This window comes from Rhinolophus ferrumequinum, chromosome 5, assembly GCF_004115265.2.
Source record: "Rhinolophus ferrumequinum isolate MPI-CBG mRhiFer1 chromosome 5, mRhiFer1_v1.p, whole genome shotgun sequence".
NCBI lineage: Eukaryota > Metazoa > Chordata > Mammalia > Chiroptera > Rhinolophidae > Rhinolophus > Rhinolophus ferrumequinum.
The window spans coordinates 28,646,722-28,673,798 of record NC_046288.1 but is presented as its reverse complement, the minus strand read 5'-3'; the positions used below and the strand labels follow the sequence as shown (position 1 = coordinate 28,673,798).

Below are 27,077 nucleotides of genomic sequence, written 5' to 3'. Positions count from 1 at the left end.
TTAAGGGAGGCTTTATGTATGTTATATACATGTATAAGCAGCATATAAGTATCCGTTTTATTTTAAAAGAAATTGGCCTTCCGTTCATATCTCAAATTTGGGGGTTACTAAACCTCCTTTGATATTACCCCAACCTCTTTTTATAAGCAGAGTACCAGGATTCCTTCCAGTAACAGCCCTTTTGCAACTCAGGTCACGGGTATCGGAAGGGCGTCGGAGGACCCGCCTTCCAGGCCTGGGCTGTTTCCGAAGCAGGAAGGCCCTCGCCTCGTACCCTCTAAGACTCAGTTTCCACCGAGTGAAAGAGCCCGGCGGTAGCGCCAGGGCCCCACGGCCCTTCCCCTGGGCCTCGGGCAGCCCCGCCTCGAGGGCGGAGACCGGGCGGAGCAGCGCGCTCTCCGCCTCCTCGGGACTCGCCGCTGCCCCGGGTGCCGGCGCGCATGTGCCTGGCGCCCCCACCCCGGCCCTGGATTCCACTTCCCCTCCGCTCGCGCTGCAGCCGCAGCCACCTACGGGCCCCACGCCGCCTCCGGAGTCCATGGCCGGGACGCGCTGGGTGCTCGGGGCGCTGCTCCGAGGCTGCGGCTGTAACTGTAGCAGCTGCCGGCGCACCGGCGCTGCCTGCCTGCCCTTCTACTCGGCTGCCGGCTCCTTCCCTTCAGGCGTCTCGGGCCGTCGCCGCCTGCTGCTGCTGCTCGGGGCCGCAGCGGCCGCCGCTTCTCAGACGCGGGGCCTCCACACCGGGCCTGTGCCCGCCGGGAGGCTGGCGGGGCCTCTCCCCGCGGCCGCCTCCGCCGCCGCCGCGGCCGCTGCCTCTTACCCGGCCCTGCGCGCCCCGCTGCTGCCGCAGTCGCTGGCGGCGGCCGCGGGCCCGACGCGGGGATACAGCCAGGTACGTGGGCGCCGTAAGAGACCGCGCGCGGGACCCTTCCCCGGCCGCGCGCACGTGTCTCCGCGCCCCTCCGTGTGCGCCTCGCGTGCGCGCCGGAGGAGCCGCGGCACGCGCCGCACCCCGCAGCACATCCGCCCCCACCCCCGCCCGCCTAGTCCTCCTATTGGGCCCCGGAACAAGGGACGGTCTTCCAGGCCTCGGGTTTTCTCCTTGTTTTGTTCTCCTTGAGTCTCTGGTCGGTTGGGCAGTGTAAGTGTGGCTGGGGATGAGTGTTGAGGCCTTGTTTCCTGCCGGCCCATGGTAGGTTTTGTGAGGCTTGTTGACGCCCCCCGCTCCGCGTCCCTGTCGTTCTCCGTCCGCTGATTGTGAAGTTGGGAGGCCACACTCCGGGGAGGGTTGGGAGTTTCCGTGCAGCCACCGCACTAGGCCTGGGAGGCCCTCGGCGCGCCTTGCGGCCCGCTGGTGACAAGGTTCACGCGCACAGTTGCGTGATCTGGGTTCGTGGGGAAGGCGGCTCGTCCCCAGCGCTCCCTGCTCTTCGTGTCCCTGGGGAAAGGCTAGCTGCTCCAGTTTACTGAAGGTCACCTCTGCACCTCCACTTTCTCTGACAGAAGGTCTTTTAGGACCATGGGTCACCGCCGACGGGGAGGACAGTTTGGAGACTGATATTTGGGGAAGGGGTGGCAGGGAGGGGACGTCTAGCGTTGAGGCCACGATTTGAGGATCCAGGAGTGAGTCTAGTGTTTTTTGTTTGTTTGTTTGTTTTGGGGTTTTTTTTTGGTTTGTTTTTACGTACAGCGTCTGCTTTAAGAACTCAGATTGCAAATATTTTATGCCTTGTAGGAAGCTCTTTTTCCGCTTGTTACGTGGCATCTGGGGAATGTCACCGCACTTTTTGACTACCCAGCTCCTGATGTCTTGGGTCATATTTATCTTAATTTGTGCTTCTCCTTGAACTTAGGGAAACTGGGAGGCTAATCAGCATGGCTGCTGTCTGCCGCAAATCAAATCAATTGATTTGAATTCCTGCCCAATACTTTTCCTGCCCTTTTCTGTAAAAGCTTGTGATGCTTATGGAATTCTGGGATATTGGGGAATGTTGCCGTTATTAAAAAACATAAACTATCTCTCATAAGTCTTTGTGAACTGGCTACTCTCTTTACTTGATTATTTTTTTCTGTGAAATTGACTATAATATCTGTTGAGCCTCTACTGGTGTTTCACACTGTGCTTCCATTTATCGTTGACTTCTTAAAATTATATGTAAGTCTTCATGAAAATGTTGGGAACATACGAAGGAGCGAAGAATCTCTCTCTTTAGCTCAGTAGAGTGCAAGCTTGAGTTGTCTTCCCATGTTAATTGTAGTGATTATTGCATTCTTATTAAATATGTATTAGACGTCTGCTAGAGGTTTACATTTGTCAGAGTCCATACATGTAGACATAAGTCTTCATGTAAACCATGGATGGTACAAAGGAATCGTTTTCCTTAGCCCAGTAGCATGCAAGTCTTAAAACCTGAGTTGTCTTCCCTGTTACGCTTCTGGTGCTTGTTGGAATCTTATTAAAAATATCAGTTTTTGCTTAGTTTTGTAAAATAGACTTCTTCAGGTGTGTCTCAGGCTTCTGTTACCCCACACTACGGCTATTGCCTTTTATGGTCTTTCCCTTACTCAGTTGGTCTGACATATCAGTTGACAGATTAATTTTTCCAAGCATCCTGCTGTTTGTCACTCCTAAATGTCTGAATGTCTTTCATTAGTGCCCCTTTGCCTACTAGGTTAAGGAGTCACATTGAGCTTAACACTCAGGTCCCTTTCCTATATAGTTCCAAATTCCTTTTGTCAGCTCATCTTCCGTGGCTCCTCATTGTACCCTACAGTTTAGCCAAATGGGATTATTGCTGTTTTGCAAATGGGCATTTGTTTATACTGCTTCCTCCCATTTCCTCACAAACTGGAATTCCCTTTCCTTTATACTTGTTTCCCGGAAAATCAGACCTATCCCGACCACCAGCTCTAATGCATCTTTTGGAGCAAAAATTAATATAAGACCCAGTCTTATTTTACTATAAGTATTTACTAATACTGTATGTTAGCTGTAGTTTAATAAAAATCTAAATAAATACATTTTTAAAATGGCATTGGGGGCGAATCTAACTCATCTGTTTTGGCTTACATTATACATCCTAAAGCAATAAGTGGGTATATCCTAATGGTTTGGCAGGACATAAATTTTACTCAGGACTTGTTTTGAAATTCATCAGTTCCAAATTACACCTAATGATAGTGGTTTGGTTAAGCAGAACAAGAGAGTTCCCTTCAATTTGACAAACACACGACTGCCTCCTACTCACTGTGCCCCATATTAGGCCCTCATCGCAAAAAGTTTACCATCTAGACTAAGATAAGCATACAAGACAAGATGCTTTAAGTGTTAAGATTTAAGATTATTATAAGAATTCAAAACAGAGCACTAACAGAAGAAAAATCAAGACCTGATATGAGAATGGGCTTGAAAGGAGGATAGACTTCTGACAGCGATGTCCCGTGTTTCCCTGAAAATAAGACTTAGCCAGACCATCAGCTCTAAAGCGTCTTTTGGAGCAAAAATTAATATAAGACCTGGTATTATATATTATATTATGTTGTATTATATTGTATTATATTATATTATATTATACCTGGTGTTATATAAGACCCAGTCTTATAGTAAAATAAAACCGGGTCTTATATTAATTTTTGCTCCAAAAGCCGCATTAGAGCTGATTGTCCGGCTAGGTCTTATTTTTGAGGAAACATGGTAATTATTGCGATATTGTTGTTTGTATTCCTTATGCTATACCCTACATCCATCCCCATGACTACTTTGTAATTACCAATTTGTACTTCTTAATCCCTTCCCCTTTTTCACTCACCACCAACCCTCTTCCTATCTGGCAACCATCAAAGTGTTCTCTGTATCTATGAGTTTGTTTCTCTTTGTTAGTTTGTTTATTTTGTTCTTTGGATTCCACATATAAGTGAAATCACATTGCATCTGTCTTTCTCTGCCTGACATACTTTACTCATCACAATACCCTTCAGGTCCATCCATGCCACCACAGATGGCAAGAACCCATTCCCTTCCATGGTTGAGCAATGTTCCATTGTATGTATGTACCACCTACTCATTATCCAGTCTTCCATTGTCGGACACTCGGGGTACCTCCACATCTTGGCCATTGTAAACAGTGCTGCAGTGAACATATGGATGCACATGTCCCCTCAAAGTAGCGTTTTGGGTTTCTTGGATAAATACCCAAAAGTACAATTACTGGGTCCTTCTTAGTCTTTTGTTTTAAAGTCTATTTTGTCTGGGATAAGTATTGCTAACCCAGATTTTTTCTTTTCATTTCCATTTTCATGAAATATATTTTTCCCCATCCCTTTACTTTCCGTCTGTGTGTGCCTTTCAATTTGAAGGGAGTCTCTTATAGGTAGCATATATAAGGGTCTTGTTTTCTTACCTATTCTGCTCCATTAAAAAATGTGGTGGCTGAATGGATAGGATGAGTTAGATTTGTGAAGCTTACTTCTTGTGTCTGAAATAGTAATTGTCCCTTAAGAATAATATCCAGAGCATTCATTTGTAGAAATAAACATTTTCTAAGTACATTGGCAAAGAAATATTTTTACATTTCTTCATTTCTCTCTGAAGGAGTCCAAAACTACCTACCTGGAAGACCTTCCACCTCTCCCTGAATATGAATTGGCTCCATCCAAGTTAGGAGAGGAAGTGGATGATGTTTATCTCATTCGAGCTCAAGGATTACCATGGTCGTGCACTGTAGAAGATGTGCTTAGCTTTTTCTCAGGTATATTTTATGTATGTTTTAAATATGTAATTTTGTGTGAGGGAAAGATAGTCCCACAGAATCCAAGTTAAGCTATGCTATAGACATCTTATTTGATGGTTGGGAATTCTCTCATTCTGGCTGGTTACAGATGACACCATGTGTACCATTTGTAATACATACCAGGTTTAAAGACTGAATGGAACAAAAAATTTAATGTTAAAACTCATGGTATGAAATCAGTTTTCTCTGAAGGTTTAATAAGTACATATCAAAAAAATCAAACCTACTAGTAGAAATACATTAGTGGTAATTTATATAAGAGTAGTTCTTTATGTAATACATTTACAATACAAGATTGCTTAGTATCAAGTGACATAATTCCATTTGTAACATTTGGAACATTTACATATTTGTGGTTAGTTTTTTAGTTTCTGTATCTGACTGATTTTTAATTTTGCTTTTAAGAGCAAACTTTTTAAAAGGCTTTTAGAGCATGGCATCTTAAATGTAACAATGATGTAACAACATATTAAGTACCTTAATATGCGTAGCACTTGTGTGGGTCAAGCATTTTATAAAACCATTTACATCTTCCATTTGCTCACATTATAAGAAGTATGCAGTTTGGGGATGTCTTTCCTTGGTAATGAAAAGGGGGGAAAGTTAAATTATGGTAGCAAAATCGCAGGAGACATTTTTAGAGATTTTTTTTTTTGTTTTGTTACTGAAACAAAAGAAGACACTCTGTATAAACATAACTATATTTTAATTCCTTAAGTGATTTGAAACTGATTGTAGAAGCATTGCGAAGGACATAATACATTTTTCGTTGAGCATATCCTGAATAGCCATTTAATGATCAGGGGATCATAAACTTTTTTTTTTAATTTTAATTTTTTTTATTTTTTTATTTTTCATTGGGGAACAGTGTGTACTTCCAGGTCTTTTTTCCAAGTCAAGTTGTTGTCTTTTCAGTCTTAGTTGTGGAGGGCGCAGCTCAGCTTCAGGTCCAGTTGCCGTTGCTAGAAACTTTTGTGTTAAGGTTTACTTATCCTGTTCCCCGAATATAAGACCTAGCCGGAGAATCAGCTCTAATGTGTCTTTTGGAGCAATAATTAATATAAGACCCAGTCCTATATTACATTACATTACATTATATAAGACCCAGTCTTATATTACAGTAAAATAATACCGAGTCTTTATATTAATTTTTGCTTCAAAAGACGCATTAGAGCTGATTGTCCAGCTAGGTCTTACTTTTGGGGAAACACAGTACCTTTTTCATGTGGAACATTTTAGAAACTACCACCTCATGGTATTTGGATGGCTTCAATGATGGGGGTTTGTGTGAGGAACCTGACAGGTATTTTGGTTCCTGCTTTGTTGTGGGAAAATTGCGTTCTAGTAACTTGCATAGTTGAGCTAAGAGTTTGATTTCTGGTTTTAATTGATTTTATTCACATGCTTTTAGACTGCAGAATCCGCAATGGTGAGAATGGAATACACTTCCTCTTAAATAGAGATGGGAAACGAAGAGGTGATGCCTTAATTGAAATGGAATCAGAGCAGGATGTGCAGAAAGCCTTAGAAAAGCACCGCATGTACATGGGGCAGCGGTATGTGGAAGGTACGTGAAGTCACGTTGTGGCTCTTCAGGATTGTTACACTAAACTTTATTCTTTCCAAGGCAGTTTCATTTGATCCTTAACAGTAATGAAGGAGTTAGATATTATGAATACACCCTTTTTACAGGGTGCAAAAATGGAGCACAGAGATAATCTCAGTTTTTTACCTACAAAGTGAGGATGTTGACCAAGTTTACCTCACAAGTTGTAATGTTTAAATGAGTGACACCTGGCACATAATAAATATTCAGTAAATGTCATTTGTTATTTTCTCCAGGGAAGTACATAAAGATTAAAAAATACTGGTTTTTAAACTCTTGGATAACCCACAAAGTGTGATTTCTTAAAAAAAAAAAAAAAAAGGCTTCTTCCTTAGTTATGTAAATTTTGCATATCTTTTTGTGCTTTTTCTTTGTAGTATATGAGATAAACAATGAAGATGTGGATGCCTTAATGAAAAGCTTGCAGGTCAAATCTTCACCTGCGGTAAATGATGGTGTGGTCCGTTTGAGAGGACTTCCTTACAGTTGCAACGAGAAAGACATTATAGACTTCTTTGCAGGTGCTTTTTGGTTTTATGTTTGAGGCCTCAAATCTTTTTTATCCCCATACTTTCCTTCTATATCTTATGTAAACCTTTCTTAGGTAACTATACGCAGTTATTTTAGGTTCTTTAGGGGAGAACTCTTTATTTCCAATATTTATAGATTATATAAGTATTTTGACCTATTACACTGATCTTTGGGGGATGTCAGATTTCAAGTGAGTTTATTTTACTATTAAGGAAAATATCTTATAAGAGTGGCCATATCTAAGACAATAGCAATTTCTATGATGTAAAAACATTATCATCTAATTCTTAGTTATCAAATATGCACCATTAGTAGTGATGTTTGTCTAAATCTCTGTTTCCCCTACTATATAACTAATGGCGAAAAAAAAAAAGACAGAGAATGGTACTTTAGTTGGACTGTTTATACCGTAAACATTCTGGAAATACAGATGTGTAGGTGTTGTTTGCTTTTGGCTATATAATAATTTTCCTCCCATTAGGCATGTATCTAGCTTTGGGATTGACAAAACATCCCAAATTTTACTAATAAAGTAAAAAAATTAGTACATGAATGAATGTGTTAATTTTAAGGATATAGAAGCTCATGCTGGCAGCACTAATTTGTAATAATTTTTTGTGTCCCAGGACTGAATATAGTAGACATTACTTTTGTAATGGACTACAGAGGGAGACGGAAAACAGGGGAAGCTTATGTGCAGTTTGAAGAACCAGAAATGGCCAACCAAGCCCTATTGAAACACAGGGAAGAAATTGGTAACCGGTGAGTAAAGTAGATACTAATGATGTAGGAGTATCATACTTTGGGTCATATTGATGAATGCTACTGAACTAAACATAGAAAAATAGAATGGTATGATGAGCTGTCAAATGCCTAGCGCTTAGATTAACGAATTATTCACATGTGTTACATTTGCTGGATGTGTTATTTCAGTATGCATTTTTTAAGAAAACATTTTCTTATATGATTCCAGTATTATCACATTGATCAAAATTAGCAGTAATTTATTATCTAATGCCATAATTTTCATAATCACATTTTCTTAATTATACCAAAAATGTCTTTTTACAGTTGAGGTTTTTTTGCCCCATAATCTGGACATTGTCCCCACATTGCATTTTATTGTTATGTTTGCTGTTCTTTTAAAGTAGAACAAATCCCCTTCTTTATTTTTTTATTTCCTCCCCCTTTTTAAATGCATTTAACTTTTGAAGAAATTGGGTCAGTTGTCCTGTACAATGTCTCACGTTCTATATTTATCTTATTGCTTCCTCAGAGTGTCATTTAACTAGTTCCTTTGTATCCTCTATTATTTCCTGAAAACTGGAAGTGAGAGCTAATGTCTTGAATTGGTTCAGGTTAACGTTTTGATATGGATGGTCTATAGCAGGGGTGTCCAAACTGCGGCCCGCGGGCCAACTGCGGCTCGCAATCCATTGTTAATTGGCCCGCAGCAAATTCCAAAAATATATTTAGTTTACTTAAATAAACCAGGTGAGGCAATACGTACTTCACCTCGAGTGAGTGGCCCGGCTGTTTGTGTATTTTACTGCATAGGGCCCTTGGTGAAAAACGTTGAAAAAATTTTGGACACCCCTGCTCTATAGGAACGGTGTATATTGCATATTGCATCACGCTAGGATGTATGCAGTGTAATAGGTGGCTTCTTTTGTCTTTTAACTTAATTTTGGAGGAGTATTCAAAAGTGTCAAAGCTTTGCTGCTTTCTGGCCTTTTTACTTCTTTGAAGCTTAAAAAACCAAAAAGCCATTTAAAGCCATTGTTTCAAGATCTACTTATAGAGTTGGTTCAAAGGTCTTTATTAAATTTCTTTTTAAATGAAAAATGTATATGCAGAGCTCCCCTGCCCATTTTTTTCAGCACTCTTCATATTTTTTTGTATCTTCAAATGCATCAAAGTTATGATTTTATGTGGAAATGTTAAGTGTACAAAACTCTTCAATAAATTAAGAAGTGGTGCCCATCTAATCTTTATAGGTTTTTAAATACAAATGGTTTTTTCTTTTTTTTTAATTGGGGGATATTGGGGAACAGCGTGTTTTTCCAGGACCCATCAGTCACTATCCTTCAATCTAGTTGGAGGGTGCAGCTCAGCTCCAAGTCTAGTCGCTGTTTTCAATCTTAGTTGCCGGGGGCACAGCCCACCATCCCATGTGGGAATTGAACCAGCAACCTTGTTGTTAAGAGCTTGCGCTCTAACCAACTGAGCTATTCGGCCGCTCAGTGGCAGCTTGTTGTCTTCAATCTAGTTGTGGAGGGCGCAGCTCACTGGCCCTTGTGGGAATTGAACCGGGCGACCTTGTTAAGAGCTCGCTCTCTAACCAGCTGAGCTCTGGCTGCCCCTACATACAAATGATTTTTATAATTCAGTCTTAACCTGATTTGGAAAAGTAGTGTTGAGAAAAAGAAAACCGGATCCAGAAGCTTGGATTTAATGGTCTCACTGCCAAGCAGATTGCAAGTCAGAATTGACATTTAGTTCATGATTTCACATTAAACTATTTAGTGGAATTGTGGAGGAAGCTAGCTCCTCATATACTGTGACTTCTAGTATCTTACACAGATATGATTGATGTTCACAGAATTGAATTATGAGGCTTCAAGAGATTATTAACCCACTGTGAAAAACAAAACCCTTCTTACCAGATTAATTCTTTCCATCCACACAATTAACCTTAGTATAGTTGTCCTCGTAAAGCAAAACAGGGTAGAAAATATTGTTAAAATGCATACGGCAAACGTTATCTTGGCTGGGGAAGATTAAATCAGTGATCTGTTGAGAGTTCTTTTTCATGAGCTAATATCTATATCCATTCTATTCCCCCTCTCACCCCACCTGTCATCCTTGGACACTTGTGTTTCATAAGCTGTTGGAAATATTATATGTGCATGTTTTGTTTTAAATGAGTTCAAAGTAAAGTAACTTTACGCCATTTGTGCCTGTTCACTTTTGCTTTGACATAGATATATAGAGATATTTCCCAGCAGAAGGAATGAAGTTCGAACACATGTTGGTTCTCATAAGGGAAAGAAAATGGCATCTTCTCCTACTGCTAAGTATATAACTGAGCCGGAAATGGTCTTTGAAGAACACGAAGTAAATGAGGATATTCGACCAATGACCTCTTTTGAAAGTGAGAAGGAAATAGGTAAGGACCTACCTCTTGTTGAGACTAATTGGGTCTATCTTATGTGTTTTGGTATTTGTTAAAATATTTTTTAATGACCATGTTGTATGATTATAGGACAAGGGAAGTGAGTTAAAGATTTAATACGAGTACGTATTTGAGTATAGTATGTGCTTTGAATATATGCAGAAGGGTGTAATTATTTCATGAGGTTTTTAAATTTAATTATTTTTGTAGATTCTGTATCAGAAAAGCTGGGTGGCACAAATAACAAAAGGAAGTAAACTGTCAACGTTTAAACTAAGGTGGGAAAAGATGTGGGGGGAGAGCAGAAATGTTGACTAAAGTAAGGAGTTTTGTTTGCTTCTGTAATTACTGCTTTGATACCTAACCCCAAAGCAACGTTTGGAATCTTTGAAGTTTGATAAATCCTTTTTAAACTGGTGCCCTGGGATTATCCTCTCTTTCTTTCTTTCCCTCTTTCTCTCTTTCTCTCTCTCTCTCTCTCTCTCGCTCTCTCGCTCTCTCGCTCTCTCGCTCTCGCTCTCTCGCTCTCTCGCTTTCTCTCCCTTCCTTCCTTGCTTTCTTCCTTCCTTCCTCCCTTCACTCCTCCCTTCCTTCCTTCCTTCCTTCCTTCCTGCCTTCCTTTCCCTATAATCCTGAAAGTTACTTTTGCCTTTATTTTTTCATTAGCAATTATTTTTCCTTCTCTCTGTTGTTACAGAAAGATGTTCCTTTGTAATCTGGTAATGGGTTGAGGCCCTAAATTCTTATGGGTGTTCAGGTGATATTTGTAAAGTAACAGAAATTTCACATCATTTTGGCTTTTCAAATGAAAGTCCTGCTTCCTAACTGGTTCAAAAGGAATTGAAGATTTTGCAATAGGGTCAAAATTACCTAATTGTAATCTGTTAATATCTCTTGAAGCTTTTATGTTCTTGACTGTACTTTTTGTTCCATTTCTCAGAATTGCCTAAGGAGATGGCAGAAAAACTTCCAGAGGCTGTTGATTATGGAACTACATCTTCAGTACATTTTGTTCACATGAGAGGATTACCTTTCCAAGCCAATGCCCAAGACATCATAAACGTGAGTGGCAGGAAGATACCCAGTCTCAGTAGGTTTTAGCAAAAGTTCTAAGATTGAACTTCTGTTAATTTCTGCAGTATCTTTGGACAATAAGAAGGTATCTCCATAGTTGTGGAGGCTTGTTTTATTTTCTTTACCTGAGAAATAGGGGATTTATTACATTTTAAGCTCAAATGTAAAGTGGATAAGAGGATTTTATATATGCGGAATATGATGTAGGTTTAGTATTCAAAGTAAGAAATTTTGGGTTTTTTTGGAGATTTGTTGGTTCAACCCATTCAGTGTTGTTTAGGAACAGACCCAGAGGAATTTTTCATACGTTAGTTATGTGCTAGAGAAGATCTAGTACTCTTAAATGTCTGGAGCTTTCATCAGACCAATTCTTGCATCCGAATTCCTTTATTTTTGAGAAAAGGAATTTTTAAACTATTTTTATTTTATAATAGATACTGTATGAAATGAAGAGATAACAAAGCCCTTACTGACTTCATGAACTTCGGGGCATAGACTTAAAGTGGATCCAAACCTAGAGTCTTCACTTAGTAGTGGGGCCTCAGAGTTGTTTTCATTATTTCAAAAAGCCTAATAGGTATGCGATCTTTATGTAAGTGAAGGTTGCACAGTCACATTAAAGCCTTCCATTCCATTACTTTGGTTTGGAATGATAACCCTCAGTGTGGTTCCTCTATTTATGTGGTGCTGATAAGAAACCGATTGTCAGGCTACACGTCTGATTAAAAAATGGTAAAAATGAATTATTAAGAAATGATGTATATTTGATGGTCAGTCCTTAGAAACAGGGAAGGATGTGTATGGGAGGAATAATCAAAGTGGTCTTTGTTGGTATAAAAAAAGTTCAGAACTATTTGTATAGTATTAAGTTGTCTGTGAACAGATATTTGAAATGAACCTGGAGTTCTAAGAGGATCAGAAAAGTCAGAAGAGATGGTAGGTATGTAATTACTTTGTTACTTAAAAGAGGTTTCCTAAAAACACATTTTTCCAGTGTATGAATCAAAACCTGTAAAAAACATGCAGAGCCACGAGCCTTGTTGAATTTGGGCCTAGTGCCATTATGTCCCTTTTTTGCTTTCTTGGTGCATTGTATAGTTTTTTGCTCCACTGAAGCCTGTTAGAATCACTATGGAGTACAGCTCCAGCGGGAAGGCCACGGGGGAAGCTGACGTGCACTTCGATACCCACGAGGATGCTGTGGCGGCCATGCTCAAGGATCGCTCCCACGTTCGTAAGTGTCGCCGGGGGTGCTCATTGCGTTTCTGGTGGCCGTCTGTGCTTACAGATGCCTTTTTCTGCTTTGGATTTGCCTAGAAACTAGGAGAAAAATGTCTGCAATGTTAATCTCTATGTCTTTTCAACGTTTTTAAATGAGTCTTTTTCTGTTTGTTTGATTTTTTCAGAACATAGGTATATTGAATTGTTCCTGAATTCATGTCCAAAGGGAAAATAAGACTTCCAGGGACTCCAGATAATAAGGTAAACTTAAGAGATGAAATTATTTTCAATTGGTAAATTAATCATCGGTTTATTAATTTGTAATATGGTGGAGATCGTACTCTTTTTAATAAAGATGAAACTATTTTGGAGTGAGTGAATCAACTGAATATATTTTTATTACATCAAGTCCTCGTATGAGAAGAAATAGTTAATTTCCAGTTGTGTTTGTTTTTATCCTGTAATTAAAGCATCAATATAAGGAGTGAAATTCACCTTGGAAATAGAATTCATAATAGTATAGTGGCTTTGAGTATTTTTCCTATATGTAGTCTTTTTGCATCTTTCCCAACACTTGTCATTCTATGTGCCGAAAAATAATTTTTTACCATTTGTAGCTATAAATCATAATACACTGGAAATGTGCCTCGCATTAGCTTTTCTTCCTATAAAGTTTAAATACATCTCCTGAGCTCTAAGCTATTTTTAAGATGTCTAAAATGATAAATTTGAAACCAGGGCATATCATGGTTGGTACACTTAACATACCACTGTTTCTTTTCCTAAAATGGTATTATGAAAGTGGTTGTCCTCAGAAATACATGATTTCATAGTGTTAAACTTATCTGCAACAAATCTATCTACTATGTCTTGATGTTCTTTCCCTTAACTCAGTGTTATGTGGTGTCTTTATTTTTCCCCATAAAATCTTTCAATGTATTTTATTATAATCATTTTTCTCCATATAATGGTGCATTCCTTTGAGACACTTCACTGTAATGATTTTTTGAAAACACCTGGGGCATTTCTTTACAATAGTTGTCATGGGCTATTTTTAGATATAAGTCCCACAATCTCGTGATGTTAAATAGGTATTTATATTAGATAAAATCTATGTAAATTATATTCTGTGCTCAACTTTGATAATCTATTTTCATGCCAGGTTGCAAATACTAATGCCTAATTAATTTTCTTCACCTGAACTTAATTTGTCAAGTAAGTTGCATGGAATCAGAAAGATTTATTGAATTTGTAATTTTAAATGGTATGGGAACATGTGCAACACTTTTTCATTATTAGTAAATGTGCAACATTTTTTTTATTTTCAGGATGAAGCAAGAAGCATTTCATTTGCACATCTTTCTTGGACATGGGATATAAAGTTCCAGTTTTTAGCAGCAACTGCTAGAGAAAGAATTTTGGGATTTGGGGTTAATTGCTTGTAAGAAAAATTCCGTAGTGGACTGTTTAGAAAAAAAAAAGGAAAGATTCAGTTGGGGATTAAATAAACCACAAAATTAAAATTATTGTTTAAACTATCCCAGATCTAACTTAAAAATCTGGTCTTTATTTTATATGATTAAACATTTTTTTTTTCATAGAGGACATGTTACCCAGTGTAAAGACTGCATATTTTTATTCAGCACTGTCCTTTAAAGTCTTTTTCTCATTTTAAAAATGATGTTTGAGAGCTCTGATATAAAACTTTCTATAGAATAAAATATTGATTTATTTTAACCAAATACTCACCAAAGGAAAGGTTTCTGACCTTTGAACCATTATGGTTTTACAGAGTAGTTGTAATTTTAGGTGTATTTGATGACTTAGGGGTAGGAATTAAAAAAAAAGATTCAAAACAAAAAATAACCACAAGTTAGTGAGTGTAAATAACTACTTGGCAGTTTCATATTTTTAGAAATGTTTTGCCTTTCTAGGCCTTGTACTGAAGGCATTTAACATGAATGCCTGTATACTTAAGGAGGGAATTCTAGCCTCAACTTAAAAGTTGTCTTAACACCTCCCACCCCCTTGTTTTGGTTTTGGGTAAACTAAGGGTTTTAGTCTCAATCTTCTGAAGTGACATGTCAAAAAAGTCCCGACTGGTAAGGACATTAATGGCTTCACTTGAATTTAAACCAGCTCTAGATAGGAAAAAAAACTCAGTCTCATTTGCTTTTTCAGTGGGGTAGCACATCCCATATTTTAGTACAAGTAGGGGTGCCTTGCTTAAATAAAAATAGCATATAATGTATAATTGTGTGAAGGATTTATGGATAAAGCTGTATTTCTGTCACATTATGGCAGTATCTTCTGCTTTAATAGTAAACAACTTGTTATTTAAATATTGGATCAAGATGGCTGGCTTCAAAATGTAGTCATTAATAAACTAATTTTATGTGCACCTTGTAGGAGAATCAACGTCCTGTATACTTTCTTTGCCTTGTTCCTGTTCTCAGGGTGACGACTGCTATGTAGATAGTTACCAGGAGATGCAATCCTATTTCTTAAAATTGAATTAGCCCAGATTTCTGAGAGGTGATACCTGGAAGAGAGATTATGTCTTCTCTCACTCAGTACATAACCATCTTTGATTACCAGCTAAGATACAAAATCACTGTACTGTATATAGTCAATAAATGAAGGCTTGTTTCAGGCTGAAGATTACCTAAGAGTATTTATTTGAGTGTGTGAATCAATTGAATATATTTTTATTACATCAAGTTCTTGTATATTATAAGAAGAAATAATTAATTTTCAGTTGTGTTTGTTTTTATCCTTTAAGAACATGACTTCCATCAATCACCTTAACAGCTTCAGTATTACTACTTAGGTGGAAATGTGTTTTCATTTACGTGTACTCGTGAGCTATGAGAACTGGTGTCTGTAGCTGTGTGATCTATTGATTGGAATGTGAACTTTTCTCTCCCTTTAGCAGTAGGTATCTAATTTGCTGTGGAAAAAATCTGTAGGGTCGATTGGGATTGGTGAGGAATTCATTTGCAGTTACTTTATTTTAAAGCTAATGAGTTTAATTTGCACATCTCTGGGAAAGGAATGTGAGCAAAAGCATTAAAATTTATGTGGTAGGTAAGCTTGAAGGGGTTTATCATCTCCACACTGGTGGCTGAGTTCTTAGTAACAAAAGGTGGCCATTTTAGGGAAGTCATTTTATGAATTCATATACTTTCCTATACTCCCTTTAGTAATTTAGGCTAGTAAATGAATGATTGCTGACAAAGCAAATATAAAAAGCACATAATAGAATAAAAGTAATCTTTTATTTCTATCCAATCAAAAACACTTCTCACAGAATTTGACAAAACTGGGTTGTATATCATTATCTGCTATTCAAAAAAGTAACGACTGAATTTCCCTTCTATTTGTGTCTTTATAATCTTTGTGTAAAGCTATCAAAAATAGTGAGATTAGATATGGCCAGGTTACCCATATCCTGCTTTAGCTAGCTACTTCTGAAGGAATTGCAAAGGAGAACTCTGATACGTAATATGTAGATACCAAGGAGGAAATTGCTTAAGACTGTGATCTTATCTGATATACTCACTGATATCAGAGAATGACGCAGGACCAGAATATTTGTGCCTCTATTCCTGGGTGATGAGCTCTTCCAGGTGGGCAGGGAGACAGAGTCTGCTGTGGAGTGGAAGGCTCTAAATCCTTCTCACTACGTCCGCCGTATAGGGAGGAAGAGGCAGGAGAAAGCCACTTCCATCTCCATAATGTTCGGAGGCAATGGCCCTGCTTCTTATTAGTGCACAGGCCCTAAACAGTCCCTTAGCAGATTGTCATTTGGAGGTTTTTTTCTGGGTTACAGTCTATTCATTTTATAATTTAAAACATTCCATTGTTTTGAGAGTTTTCCCTAAATTATGTGAAAGGGTTCACATTCAATTGGTAGGACCTGTATTGTAGAGAATGGTATTACCTTAGCAGTAGAGTAGAAGCAGGCCTAAATTCCAGGGGCTTTGAAAACAAATTGTCTTTAATATACTAAGAATAGCTTTACCCCCTGAATTCAGCACATTAGAAAATAACCTGAAATTTATAGAAAGGGAATAAAGCTGCCATGAATATTCACGTATAGGTTTTTGTGTGTACATATATTTCAACTCCTGTGGGTAAATACCAAGGCATGCAATTCCTGAATCATCTGATAAGAGAAAGTTTTGTTAGAAACTGCCAAACTATCTCCAAGGTGGCTGTACCATTTTGCATCCCCACCAGCAATGAGTGAGGCTTCCTCCTGTAACAAGTCATGCTTGTCACCGTTGGGTAGTGTGTTTTGAATTTTCGCTCTCCTACTAAGTGTATAGTGGTGTTCCGTTGTTTTAATTTATAATTCCATAGTGGCATATGATGTGGGGTATCTTTTTATATCTTTATTTGAATCTATTGTTTCTGGTGAGGTGTCTGTTAGATCTTTTGCCTAGTTTTTTAGTTTGGTGGTTTTCGTACTGAATTTTAAGAAGGGGATATAAGAAGGTTTAGTTTGGTTCTTAAGCCTTGAATGTAAAATAGAGGGGTAATTTTAAAATTGTTCCTATTTCACTTTTTGAAGGAAATAAAATTCTAGAGATACAAAGGGGTATACAGTGAACAGCCTTCCTCCCATCCTGTACGTCAGCTACTTAGCTTCGCTTCTCAGGTAACCCGGTCACCAGTTTCTGATGTAAATGTTCAGCGACGTTAACTATAGATAAGCAAATATAATAAACATTTATTTTTAAAATATAAATTACAGCATACTATACATACTATTCTGTACCTTTTTTTCCATTCTTACATCTTAAAGATCATTTGATCTCATTTTTTAAATGATTGTACAGCCCAGATGTATGCAGTTGAACCTGGCCCTCATTAATGAACGTGTAAATTGTTGCCAATCTTTTGCAATTATAGTGCTGAAATGAATTACTGTGTGTAGATTTATGTCACTTTGTACATACATAAATTTCTCTGTAAGATAAATGGTCAGAGTATGTGCACTTGTAATTTATATCTAAAATTAAATTTATATCTATATATTTTTTCTTAGTTTGCACCAGCAATGCAAGTGCCCATTTCCTCATACCCTCACTAACCACTGTATTAGCAATCTATTGTTTGCCAGTCTGACAGGTTAAAAAACACATGCAATGGTATTCTCTTATGAGGTAGCATTTCTTCACGTTCAGAGCTTTTGGATTTTCTTTACTGTGAATTCTTCATATCCTCTCCCATTTTTCTTTTCTCTTATAATCCCCATCTACTTATTAATTTTAAAGCAAATTTAAGACAGCATCATTTATCTGTATGTATTTTAGTATATATCTTTTTAAAAAGGATTTTTAAAAATGCCATCATTCCTAAAAATACTAATTTCTTACAACCAAATATCTGAAATGTCATTTTTTTAAAAAGTGTGTTTGAATCAGGATCTACACAGGCGTCCACACATTGCAATTGGTGACTGTTTCTTTTTTTCCTGCAATACTTTTAATATAAAATTTCAAGCATACAGAAAAGCTCAATTATAAACATGCTTATACCTGCCACCTCGATTCTACAAGTAACATTTTGCCATATTTTCTTTATCATTATCTGTGTGTCCACCAGTCTGTCTTTTTTTTTTTAATGCGTCTGTACTTAACTCAAGCTTTCTGGCATACGTGATTAACGAGTTTTTCCTTATAAAATTGACAGTGAACAGTCGTTAGCAAGTTATGAAATGTTTCCATCACTTTAGAAAGTTTGTTTTACCCAGTCGTTTCCTGTACTTCTTCCTGTTAGGATTTTGTTTGCACCATAGATTAGTTTGGCCTATTCTAGAACTTCATATAAATGGAATCACACATTATGTATTCTTATAAATTTCTTTCACTCAGCATGTTTTGACATTCATCCATGTATTTCAGATCTTTGTTCCTTTTTATTGCTGAGTAGTATTCCATTGTATGAATATGCCACCGTTTTTTAACCTTTCACTTGTTAGGTGAAAAACTGATGACAATGGGCTGTTTCCAGTTTTTGGCTATTATAAATAAAGTTGCTATGAACCTCTTGTGCAAGCCTTGTTGTGGACCTATGTTTTAATTTCTTTTGGGTAAGTACTTAGCAGAATATCCTGAGTTATAAGATTGATATATTTTAAATTGTGCTACAGATTGATGTACCTTTTTCCAAAGTGGCCATCCTGTTTCACACATCCACAAACGATACAAGAGTTCCAGTAGGTGTGTGTCCTCACCATTTGGTGGTGTCATCCTGTAATTCTAGCCATTATGTGTGTAGTGGTATCCCACTGGTTTTAATTTGCTTTCCAAGACAATCAATGATGCTGAGCATTTTTTCATAAGCTTTGTAGCCATTTAAATAGCTTCTCTAATGAAGTTGAAATGTCTATTTCCTGTTTTAATCTATATGTTCCTCTTCCATTTCTTTTTCCTTTGTTGAAATAAGATTAACCTGCAGAGGTTTCCATAATCTGAATTTTTCTGATTGCCTTTCTGTGATGTTTATTGACTACTTTTCTCTTGTGTTTGGTCTTTTCCTTAACTAATTAGCAGGAGCCCTTTATTCTTGGAATGAGCTAGCTTTAAATACCTTCCTTCCCCAATTTGTCTCTGCTTATGGCAGAAATTATGTGGTGGAATTCTTAAATCTCCCCTTTTATGGCTTCTAGGTTTTGTGTAAGCATTAGAACATTCCAGTGAAATGATTTTGAAAGCACCTGGTGATAAGGTATGGAGGTGTATAACCACGGTAGGCTAGAATATAGATGGACTCAGTGGAACTCACAGCGATCACCAAGGCACAAGAATAAGCTTTTCAAATGATCCCGACTAAATTTGAAGTTCACAGGTGAAACATCACAGGTATATTCAAGGAGTCCCAAAACATACCTCGTTCTAACTGAAAAAGGCTCTCAACCTTCCTGCCACTTTGACAATGCCATTTGGGAATAAAGACCAAGAACAAAAAAGAAACTTGAGTTACTCAAAATTTCTGATAGAGTGACTATAATTCCATCCATTGCTTGTCCTCTCAAAGCAAATGGAATACAAGTGTTAATACGAGGCTAAATTTTAACCTCTTAATTTACAAGAATAAATTATTTGTGATAAACCTTGTGAGTATGAGTGATACAATTGTGCCAGAAAGCAGCACCCCAAAATGGTAAGGCACTACTGCTGCCTGGAGACTCATAGCTTTTCTACCTTCCTGCCCACTAGAGGCCAGAGTTCTCTACCTTTGCCAAGCTTAGTTATTAACTGCTAGGATGTGACATCCTCAGCAATGCGTACAACCAGTCACTGGTTCTGTTCTTAACTAATTGTACATTTTAAGATAATACACTTTGAATAAAATTTGTCTAACTCTAGGTATAGAAATTGTGCTTGTGAGATACTTGATTTCTGATTTGGTAGGCTGACATGCTTACAAAAATCTCTTATACCAAAGTAATCAAATTGTTAATAAAACCAACTGTTCTCAAGAATGTAGGGAACAAAACAGAAGACTTCAGTAACTACAATCCCCAACCCAACAAATGTCTAAGAATCACTAAGATATGACTTGGGAGAACATGTAGGAGGATGTATTAGGTTGTTATTGGAAAGACGTTTTACTATAAATCAAAACGTGGCCACTTCTGAAATACAATTCTGTAAAAAGGAGTGACATTTTCTGTTGAGCAAAACTGAAAAGAGGCTATAATGCAGTGGTCCTGAGAGCTACCTCAAAATCACTAGGCCATACCTGGAGTCATTTCACAGAATAGTTCAATTCCCTTTAAGAATTTCATCATATGTTTTTATAACGACTATAAATAATGTACCAAGGACCTTATGCTGAGCTATAAATCTGATTTAAAATTCACATGCGAAGGAAAATCATCAAATTTTATTTGGAAATAAACTACATTTAGGGAGTTCAGTCAAGTTCTGTTAGGTTAGAGCTATAGTTTTTTTTTTTTTTTAGAGCTATAGTTTTGAATATGAAAACAAATTTGTTTTCAAATAAATTTTAAACTTTGTTTCAGAATTGGTTTAGATATACAAAAATGTTGCAAGAATAAGAATTCCTGTATACACACCTCTCCTAGTTTCCCTGTTGTTGACATATTGTTACAGTATATTTGTCACAACTAACATTGGTACATTACCAGTAACTAAATTCAACACTTCTTTCATATTTTATTAGCGTTTCCCTAATTTCCTTTTTGTTCCAGGATCCCACTTGACATTTGGTCATCATACCTCCTTAACCTTAGGCTTTTGATGACCTTGACAAATGTTAAGGATCAGGTGTTTTGTAAAATGTCCTTCAACTTGGGTTTTCTGAGGTTTTTCTCATGATTAGACTGGGTTTGTCTAATGACATGCAAAGGTGTCATTCTCACTACATCTTATCAAGGATTCATATTATCAACATGACTTAATCACTGATTATGTGAATTTTGATCACCTGGCCAAGACAACGTTTGCTAGGTTACTATACAGTCCTTTTTTCTCTTCCCGTATTCTTTTTCTTGAGGCAAGCTACTAAGCACAGCCCACATTCAAGATGTGGGGAGTTAAGCTCCATCTCCTTGGGGGAATAGCAGTTACATAAATTATTTGGAATTTTTCTGCACTTCCCCATTTATTTAATCCTCTGTATCAATATGGACTCGTGGATATTTATTTAATACTTTGGATTAAAATCCTATACATTATTTTGTTGCTCACATTGTTTCAGCTTTGGTCCTTGGGGGCTTTCAGTTGGTTCCTATGCCCTTTTGCTATTCAGCCTCGTCCTTTGGCTTTTATAGCACTTTCTTTCTGGCATTACAAGATGCCCCAGACCTAGTCAGCCATTTCTCCAACAAGCGCTGGTTCCTTTTATTGGAGAATGTTACTAGAAACCAAGCTTTGGTTTCTGATGAAAACTTGGTCATTGGGTGTGCCCATTGCTACTGGGGCGTCGGCTTCTGAATCCCCTTAGCACACAAAGCATTATATCTATGTACCAACCCACATATGCATATGTACCTAGTTATTTTCTGTATCCTCCAAAGCATGATTTAAAATATTGTGGTAAAATATACACGGCAAACTTTACCGTTTTTAAGTGTACATTTCTGTGTATAAGTACACTGATACTATGCAAACATTACCACCATCCATCAGCAGAACTTTTCCATTTTCCCACTCCCCAGCAACCACCATTCTACTTTGTCTCTGAATTTGATTGCCTTAGGAACCTCATACAAGTGGAATCATATATTTATTCTTCTGATTGGCTATTTCACTTATAAAAGTTTCATCGGTGTTGTAGTTTGTGTCAGAATTGCCTTCTAAGGCCAAATACTTCATTGTATTAATATTGATCTACCATAGTTGGCTTATCCATTCATTGGTTGATGGACACGGGTTGCTTCACCTCTAATTATTGTGAATAACATGGATGTATAAAATATCTTTGGAGTTCCTGCTTTTATTTCTTTTGGGTGTACACCCAGAAGTGGAATTGCTGTATTATATGGTAATTTGATGTTGAATTTCTTTAGGAACTACCATACTGTTTTCCACAGTGGGTGTGCTATTTTACATTAACACCAGCAGTGCACAGGGGTTCCAATTTTTCCACAAGTTTTTTTTTTTTTTTAAAGATTGAAAACCAAGGAATAAAACTTTTAAGTTATTCACACAAAAGAATTGTCCATGTATACACAAGTTTTTAATTTTGATGAAGTCCAGCTGATCTTTCTTGTTGCCTTTTGCATTTGGTGTCTTATCCAAGAAACCACTGCCAAATTCAATGCCATAAACCTTTGTTTTCTTCTAAGAGTTTTATAGTTCTTACGTTCAGATCTTTGATCCATTTGGAGTTAATTTTTGTATATGGTATAAAGGTCCAATTTTTTTTTTTTTTAGATGTGGATATCCAATATTCCCTGCCTTACTTGTTGAAAAGACTGTCCTTTCCCTATTGAGTGGTCTTAGCACCCTTGCCAAAAATCATTTGACCATATATGTGAGGGTTTATTTCTGGGCTCTCTGTTCTATTCCATTGGTCTCTATGTCTGTCTTTATGCCAGTACCATACAGTTTTGATAACTGTAGCTTTGTAGAAAGTTTTCAAATCAGGAAATGGGAGAACTCCAACTTTGCTCTTCTTTTTCAAAATTGTTTTGGCTATTTGGGTGCCCCTTCAGATTCCACATGAATATTAGGAAGGATGCTTCTATTTCTGCAAAAAATATTGGGACTTTTGCTAGAGATTACATTGAATCTATATAGCTTTGCGTAGTACCGACAGCTTGATACCAAGTATTCCAATTCGTGAACATGAGGTGTCTTTCCATTTATTGGTATCTTTAATATTTTTCAGTGTTTTGTAGTTTCCAGTGTACAAGTGTTCTGTCTTTTTGGTTAAGTTTATTCCTAAATACGATATTCTTGTTGATGCTATTGTAAATGGTGGAAAGCACAATTTTTAAGGAAGATAGGCCTAATATTAAGTCAACGTAGTCATAACTTGGTCACCTTGTTTTCCTGGACAGCTCTACTAACAAAAGATTTTTGGAGCTTTGTTTTAAAAAGAAAAGGCTAAATACGAGGTTGGACTAAGTTCGCGAACTCATCCTAGAAAAAGAGGTATATACTTCATTGCTGAATATCACTACAGTCACTTTCGAAGTACTCCCCTTGGGAAGCTATGCACTGATGCCAGCGCCTAGTCTACCCTTCAAAGCAATTTTGGAACTCTTTTTCTGGGATGGCCATCAGAGCTGTCATTGTATTACCCTTGATGTCCCGAATGTCATCAAAATATCTTCCTTTCAATATTTCCTTTATCTTTGGGTAAAGAAAGAAGTCATTGGGGCCAGATCAGGTGGGTAGGAAGGGTGTCCCAATACAGTTGTTTGTTTACTGGCTAAAAACTCCCTCACAGACAGTGCCGTGTAGCTGGTGCATTGTCGTGACACAAGAGCTATGAATTGTTGGCGAAAAGTTCAGGTTGTCTAACTTTTTCATGCAGCCTTTTCAGCATTTCCAAATAGTAAACTTGGTTAACTGTCCAGTTGGTACAAATTCATAATGAACAATCCCTCTGATATCAAAAGGCTAGCAACATTGTTGCAACAAATTCGTGAACTTAATTGTCAAACTTTGTAGCTTATGTGCAATTCAAACTAAAATCTCAAATGGCTAATTACTTATTCCACCTTATAATCCATGAACAGCACTGCCTCTTTTCTACTTAATTCAAAACTAATTATGAAATAATTTTTGCTCATTTAGGATAATTCCTAAATTCCCCAGATTATCTGTAGCACGTAAAACGCTGCTAGCACACGTAAGTAGCTAAAAATAAGAAAAATGAAAAATCACAGAAAATAAACATTTAAAGGGAAAAAAATGACAACAAACTAAGCTAGAATTATTATATTTTATTTTTCATTAGTACTCTCAAAACTTTACCAAGTAACAGGCCAGACTTCTGAAATAACTTTTTCCTGGGCTGTAATCCTTTTCAGGACACAGAAATTATTAAATACCAAGGTTCCAGGATGTTTCCAGCCCAGAATTCTAAACCACTCACAGAATCATATCTTCTTAGGTCTTAACTGGAATCAAACAATCTAGGCACACGTAACATCCTAACAGCATATACCATTTCTTTCCTTTCCATGCTGAATGCACTTGCCTCTTTTCCACCAAAGGGTTGTTACTAAAAGATATTTGAGTATCATAATTCCCAAGAAACTGTCTACCAGTTCTAATTCTTGGCTCAGAATAAGGGATCCCTTATGCAAGAAAGAATTTAATAAATATTCTGAGCTAACTGTTCCCAGACATGGACAAATTAAATTTTACTTTACATTGGACTTAGCTTTGCTTTCAATACTTCCTATTCTCAAAAGTCAAACCCCATCTTTAAATCTCCTAACAATTTCCATTATGACTTGGAGAGGAGGGAGGGACTGGGGAAGAGTTTCCTTGTTTCGTAGTAGGAGACTCTGAAAAGGGCAGATATTTACTTTTGAAGTCATTAAGTGGAAAAACAGGAAATGTTCTTCCTCCTTGTTCTGATGATGAACACACTTGTAAGTCAGGACCAGAATTTTCTGGTCCTGAAACTATAATATATTATAATATTGTTTTAAGTACATTCAGAATTTATATTACTCTTTAATTTCTTTTCCCTGAGTTTGGGTTCACAGTTCGGTAGAGATACTTTAAAGAAGAGGTAGTTTAGTGGGATGAAGAGGAAACAATGTTTATGTCTAGCAGCACCGGGAAAATATGTAACATCCGTCATTTTGATCTCAGTTAATATTTATCATTCCCCCTTGAATCTGCAAATTTAATAGAGGAAGATGATCATTTTCCTTTTTATTCTTATCTATGGATCCTCTCTCCTATTATATCTACCCCAGTATTATCATCACTATTCATAAAAATGAGTAGCCCTTCCAAAGACATGCTATAAAGAAACCCTTCAAAATGGGGTTGTTTAGATTTAGAAGAGAGAGGCTCAACCGAGTAATTTTTATTCAGAGTTCATTAGGGAAAACGAGCAAATTTCCAGCATCCCCAACCTGCCTTTTCTCCCTGGACTTGGTTTATTTAAATCATTCCTATCAACTCTTGAGTTGAGGCTAAGGTCTGGGCTCCAGAGGAGCCTGGCACCTAACACAGGGAGAGACATTCTGGTCCATTCTGGCCTCCAGTCTTACGATGGGCTGCTGGAATACTGTTTCATCAGATGCTTGTGACAGGGATTGCAAACTCGCACAGGCTTGATACTCGAAGGAAGAGGCAGTTCGTTTGTTGAACAGGCGCTACAGAAGGTTCCTTTGCAGTTCTTACACACATTCTACAAGGAGAAAAGGAGGTTAGGTGGGGAATTGAAGAGCAAGGCATATGCGTGCATGTGATGTAAAAGGCCAAACACGGGAAACGCTCAAAACTAATCGAGTATCCACTGAATGGTTGTTATGTGCCAGAAAGTACCTGACCAAACACGATCTTTGTCTACTAAGCAGCTTACAGTCTACTTCTAAATGAAGAGAAGCAGTGCCACAGAGTAAGAACAGATAATACACAAATGCTTAGAAAACATACTTTCATTCACTATATTCACTTAGGTGGGCTAATTCTAAAATGAGTTTACAAGTACGTAAGCAATGACCCAGCAATGACTGGGCAGCCAGCTGAAGATTTAAACATTTGTTGAGCATGAACAGAAGTATAATCCCTGATACACCGATGATGCTCTACAAGCACGTCCTTTGGGACACCAGTGCAGCAGCAGCATAGCTTCCTGCATCCTCTGTGCAGGGAAATTAGTGTTTTAATTAAGCATTTTGAGTCTCCAGAGGCCAAGCAGTAGGACGGCACGTGGGTCATTACGGCAGCGTCACTGTAAGGCTGTGGTAGGGTGGTGCACACACAGCTGCAAGAGTCCCCACATTAAGGCTGTGAAGCACGTCCCCTATGAATAATGCCACTTTCTCCCAAACTATTCATCTTTCTGAGGGTGCAGTGGAGCTACAGGGTCACTTATATTTGAAAGGCAGGGAAGAATTTTCCTGACATACTAAGGCACTTTGCATGAACCCACCTCACCAAACCTATCTTATCTGTTCTAAGCAGCAGGGAGTACCGGAAGGAGGGTAGACTTTGGAGCCAAAGTCAAGTTGCATCTGGGCTTTGCCACTTATGACCTGAGTAATTCTAGGAAGTGTACTTCACATCTCTGAGCCCAGGGCTCTCATCTGACGGCACAGAGGACACAAGCTTCACAAGAACAGGGATTTGGTCTTCACTTTCATTCACTTTTTCTCCAGCTAATGGAATAGCACATTCCATAAAGTAGACACTCAATAAATATTTATTTATAAACTTACATTTGTTTTAAATTATGTTAGCTGTTTGTATTTATTTCCACAGGGATTTACCGACATGACTTACAAAAAACAAAACAAAACAGGTATACAATAAATGCTTGCTCCTTTTGCTTTTCTCCCCACTCTGCATTCTACACAGCAAAGTCCCTATTATTGGAAGGGGTTTGTTTCTCATCATCGTTACCTGTGTTAGGCTGCCATCTTCCTGGCATAGCTGACACATCTGTGGCTTTTCAGAAAGCAGCTGCTGATCCTAAACCACATAGCGAGCCGGTTAGTTTCCCTTAGCCCCAGAAATATTAATACTTTCAGAATATGCATTTTTTTAGTTACAAAAATTATATAACCACACTACATATTATCTGGAAACTAAAGAAACAAATTATACATAGTCACACCATCTCAATACAACTCAGATAATACTATCATTAGCCTCGGAGCTCTTTTAATTTTCATAATAAAGTAACACATGATTTTATTTATAAAAAGAAAACTCAAGTATAAATGTATAAAGTAATTTTTTTTTTTTAAAGCCCCATCCCTCTTGTCTTACTCTACCAGGGAGAAGGGAAAGCAGTAGGCTTAACTGTATATCCTAATAGATAAATGACAGGGTCTCACATAGTAGCATTAATCATCTTTTTCATGGGGTTGTCATGTACTATTTATCTGCAAAGTATTTTATAACCATTGACGTTTGCCTATTTCTAAGTGACCAAGAAATATTTTTTTCTTTCCATTTTATAGGTCTCACAGTATGTGAAAGAGAATCTCAAATAAGTG

The 27,077-nt window shown here is 37.7% G+C and overlaps 2 protein-coding genes across 7 annotated transcripts in view; one reads left to right on the top strand and one right to left on the bottom strand.

Moving 5' to 3' along the window:
* The first annotated feature begins 417 nt into the window (after positions 1–417).
* On the top strand, positions 418–18,457 carry GRSF1 (G-rich RNA sequence binding factor 1). Of its 4 annotated transcripts, none has more exons than XM_033106209.1 (11): positions 421–681; positions 835–892; positions 4,592–4,748; positions 6,202–6,357; positions 6,774–6,917; positions 7,554–7,689; positions 9,912–10,096; positions 11,043–11,164; positions 12,275–12,410; positions 12,583–12,658; positions 13,726–18,457. In XM_033106209.1, exons 1-10 carry the CDS (start codon positions 539–541, stop codon positions 12,630–12,632), a joined length of 1,287 nt encoding a protein of 428 aa, XP_032962100.1. In that variant the 5' UTR covers positions 421–538; the 3' UTR covers positions 12,633–12,658; positions 13,726–18,457. The 4 variants fall into 4 exon arrangements, with proteins under 4 accessions (XP_032962099.1, XP_032962100.1, XP_032962101.1 ...); XM_033106210.1 differs by having other exon boundaries at positions 421–699; positions 862–892; XM_033106208.1 differs by having other exon boundaries at positions 418–892.
* Positions 18,458–23,824: 5,367 nt separating this feature from the next.
* RUFY3 (RUN and FYVE domain containing 3) overlaps positions 23,825–27,077 on the bottom strand; it is a 68,122-nt gene continuing 64,869 nt past the window's right edge. For all 3 annotated transcript variants that reach the window (XM_033106711.1, XM_033106712.1, XM_033106713.1), the window contains 2 exons: positions 26,479–26,547; positions 23,825–25,261 (listed from right to left, as the gene is read on the bottom strand). In XM_033106711.1, the coding sequence (XP_032962602.1) occupies positions 25,118–25,261; positions 26,479–26,547 (213 nt within the window). In that variant the 3' untranslated portion in view covers positions 23,825–25,117. The remainder of the gene's footprint in view (positions 25,262–26,478; positions 26,548–27,077) is intronic.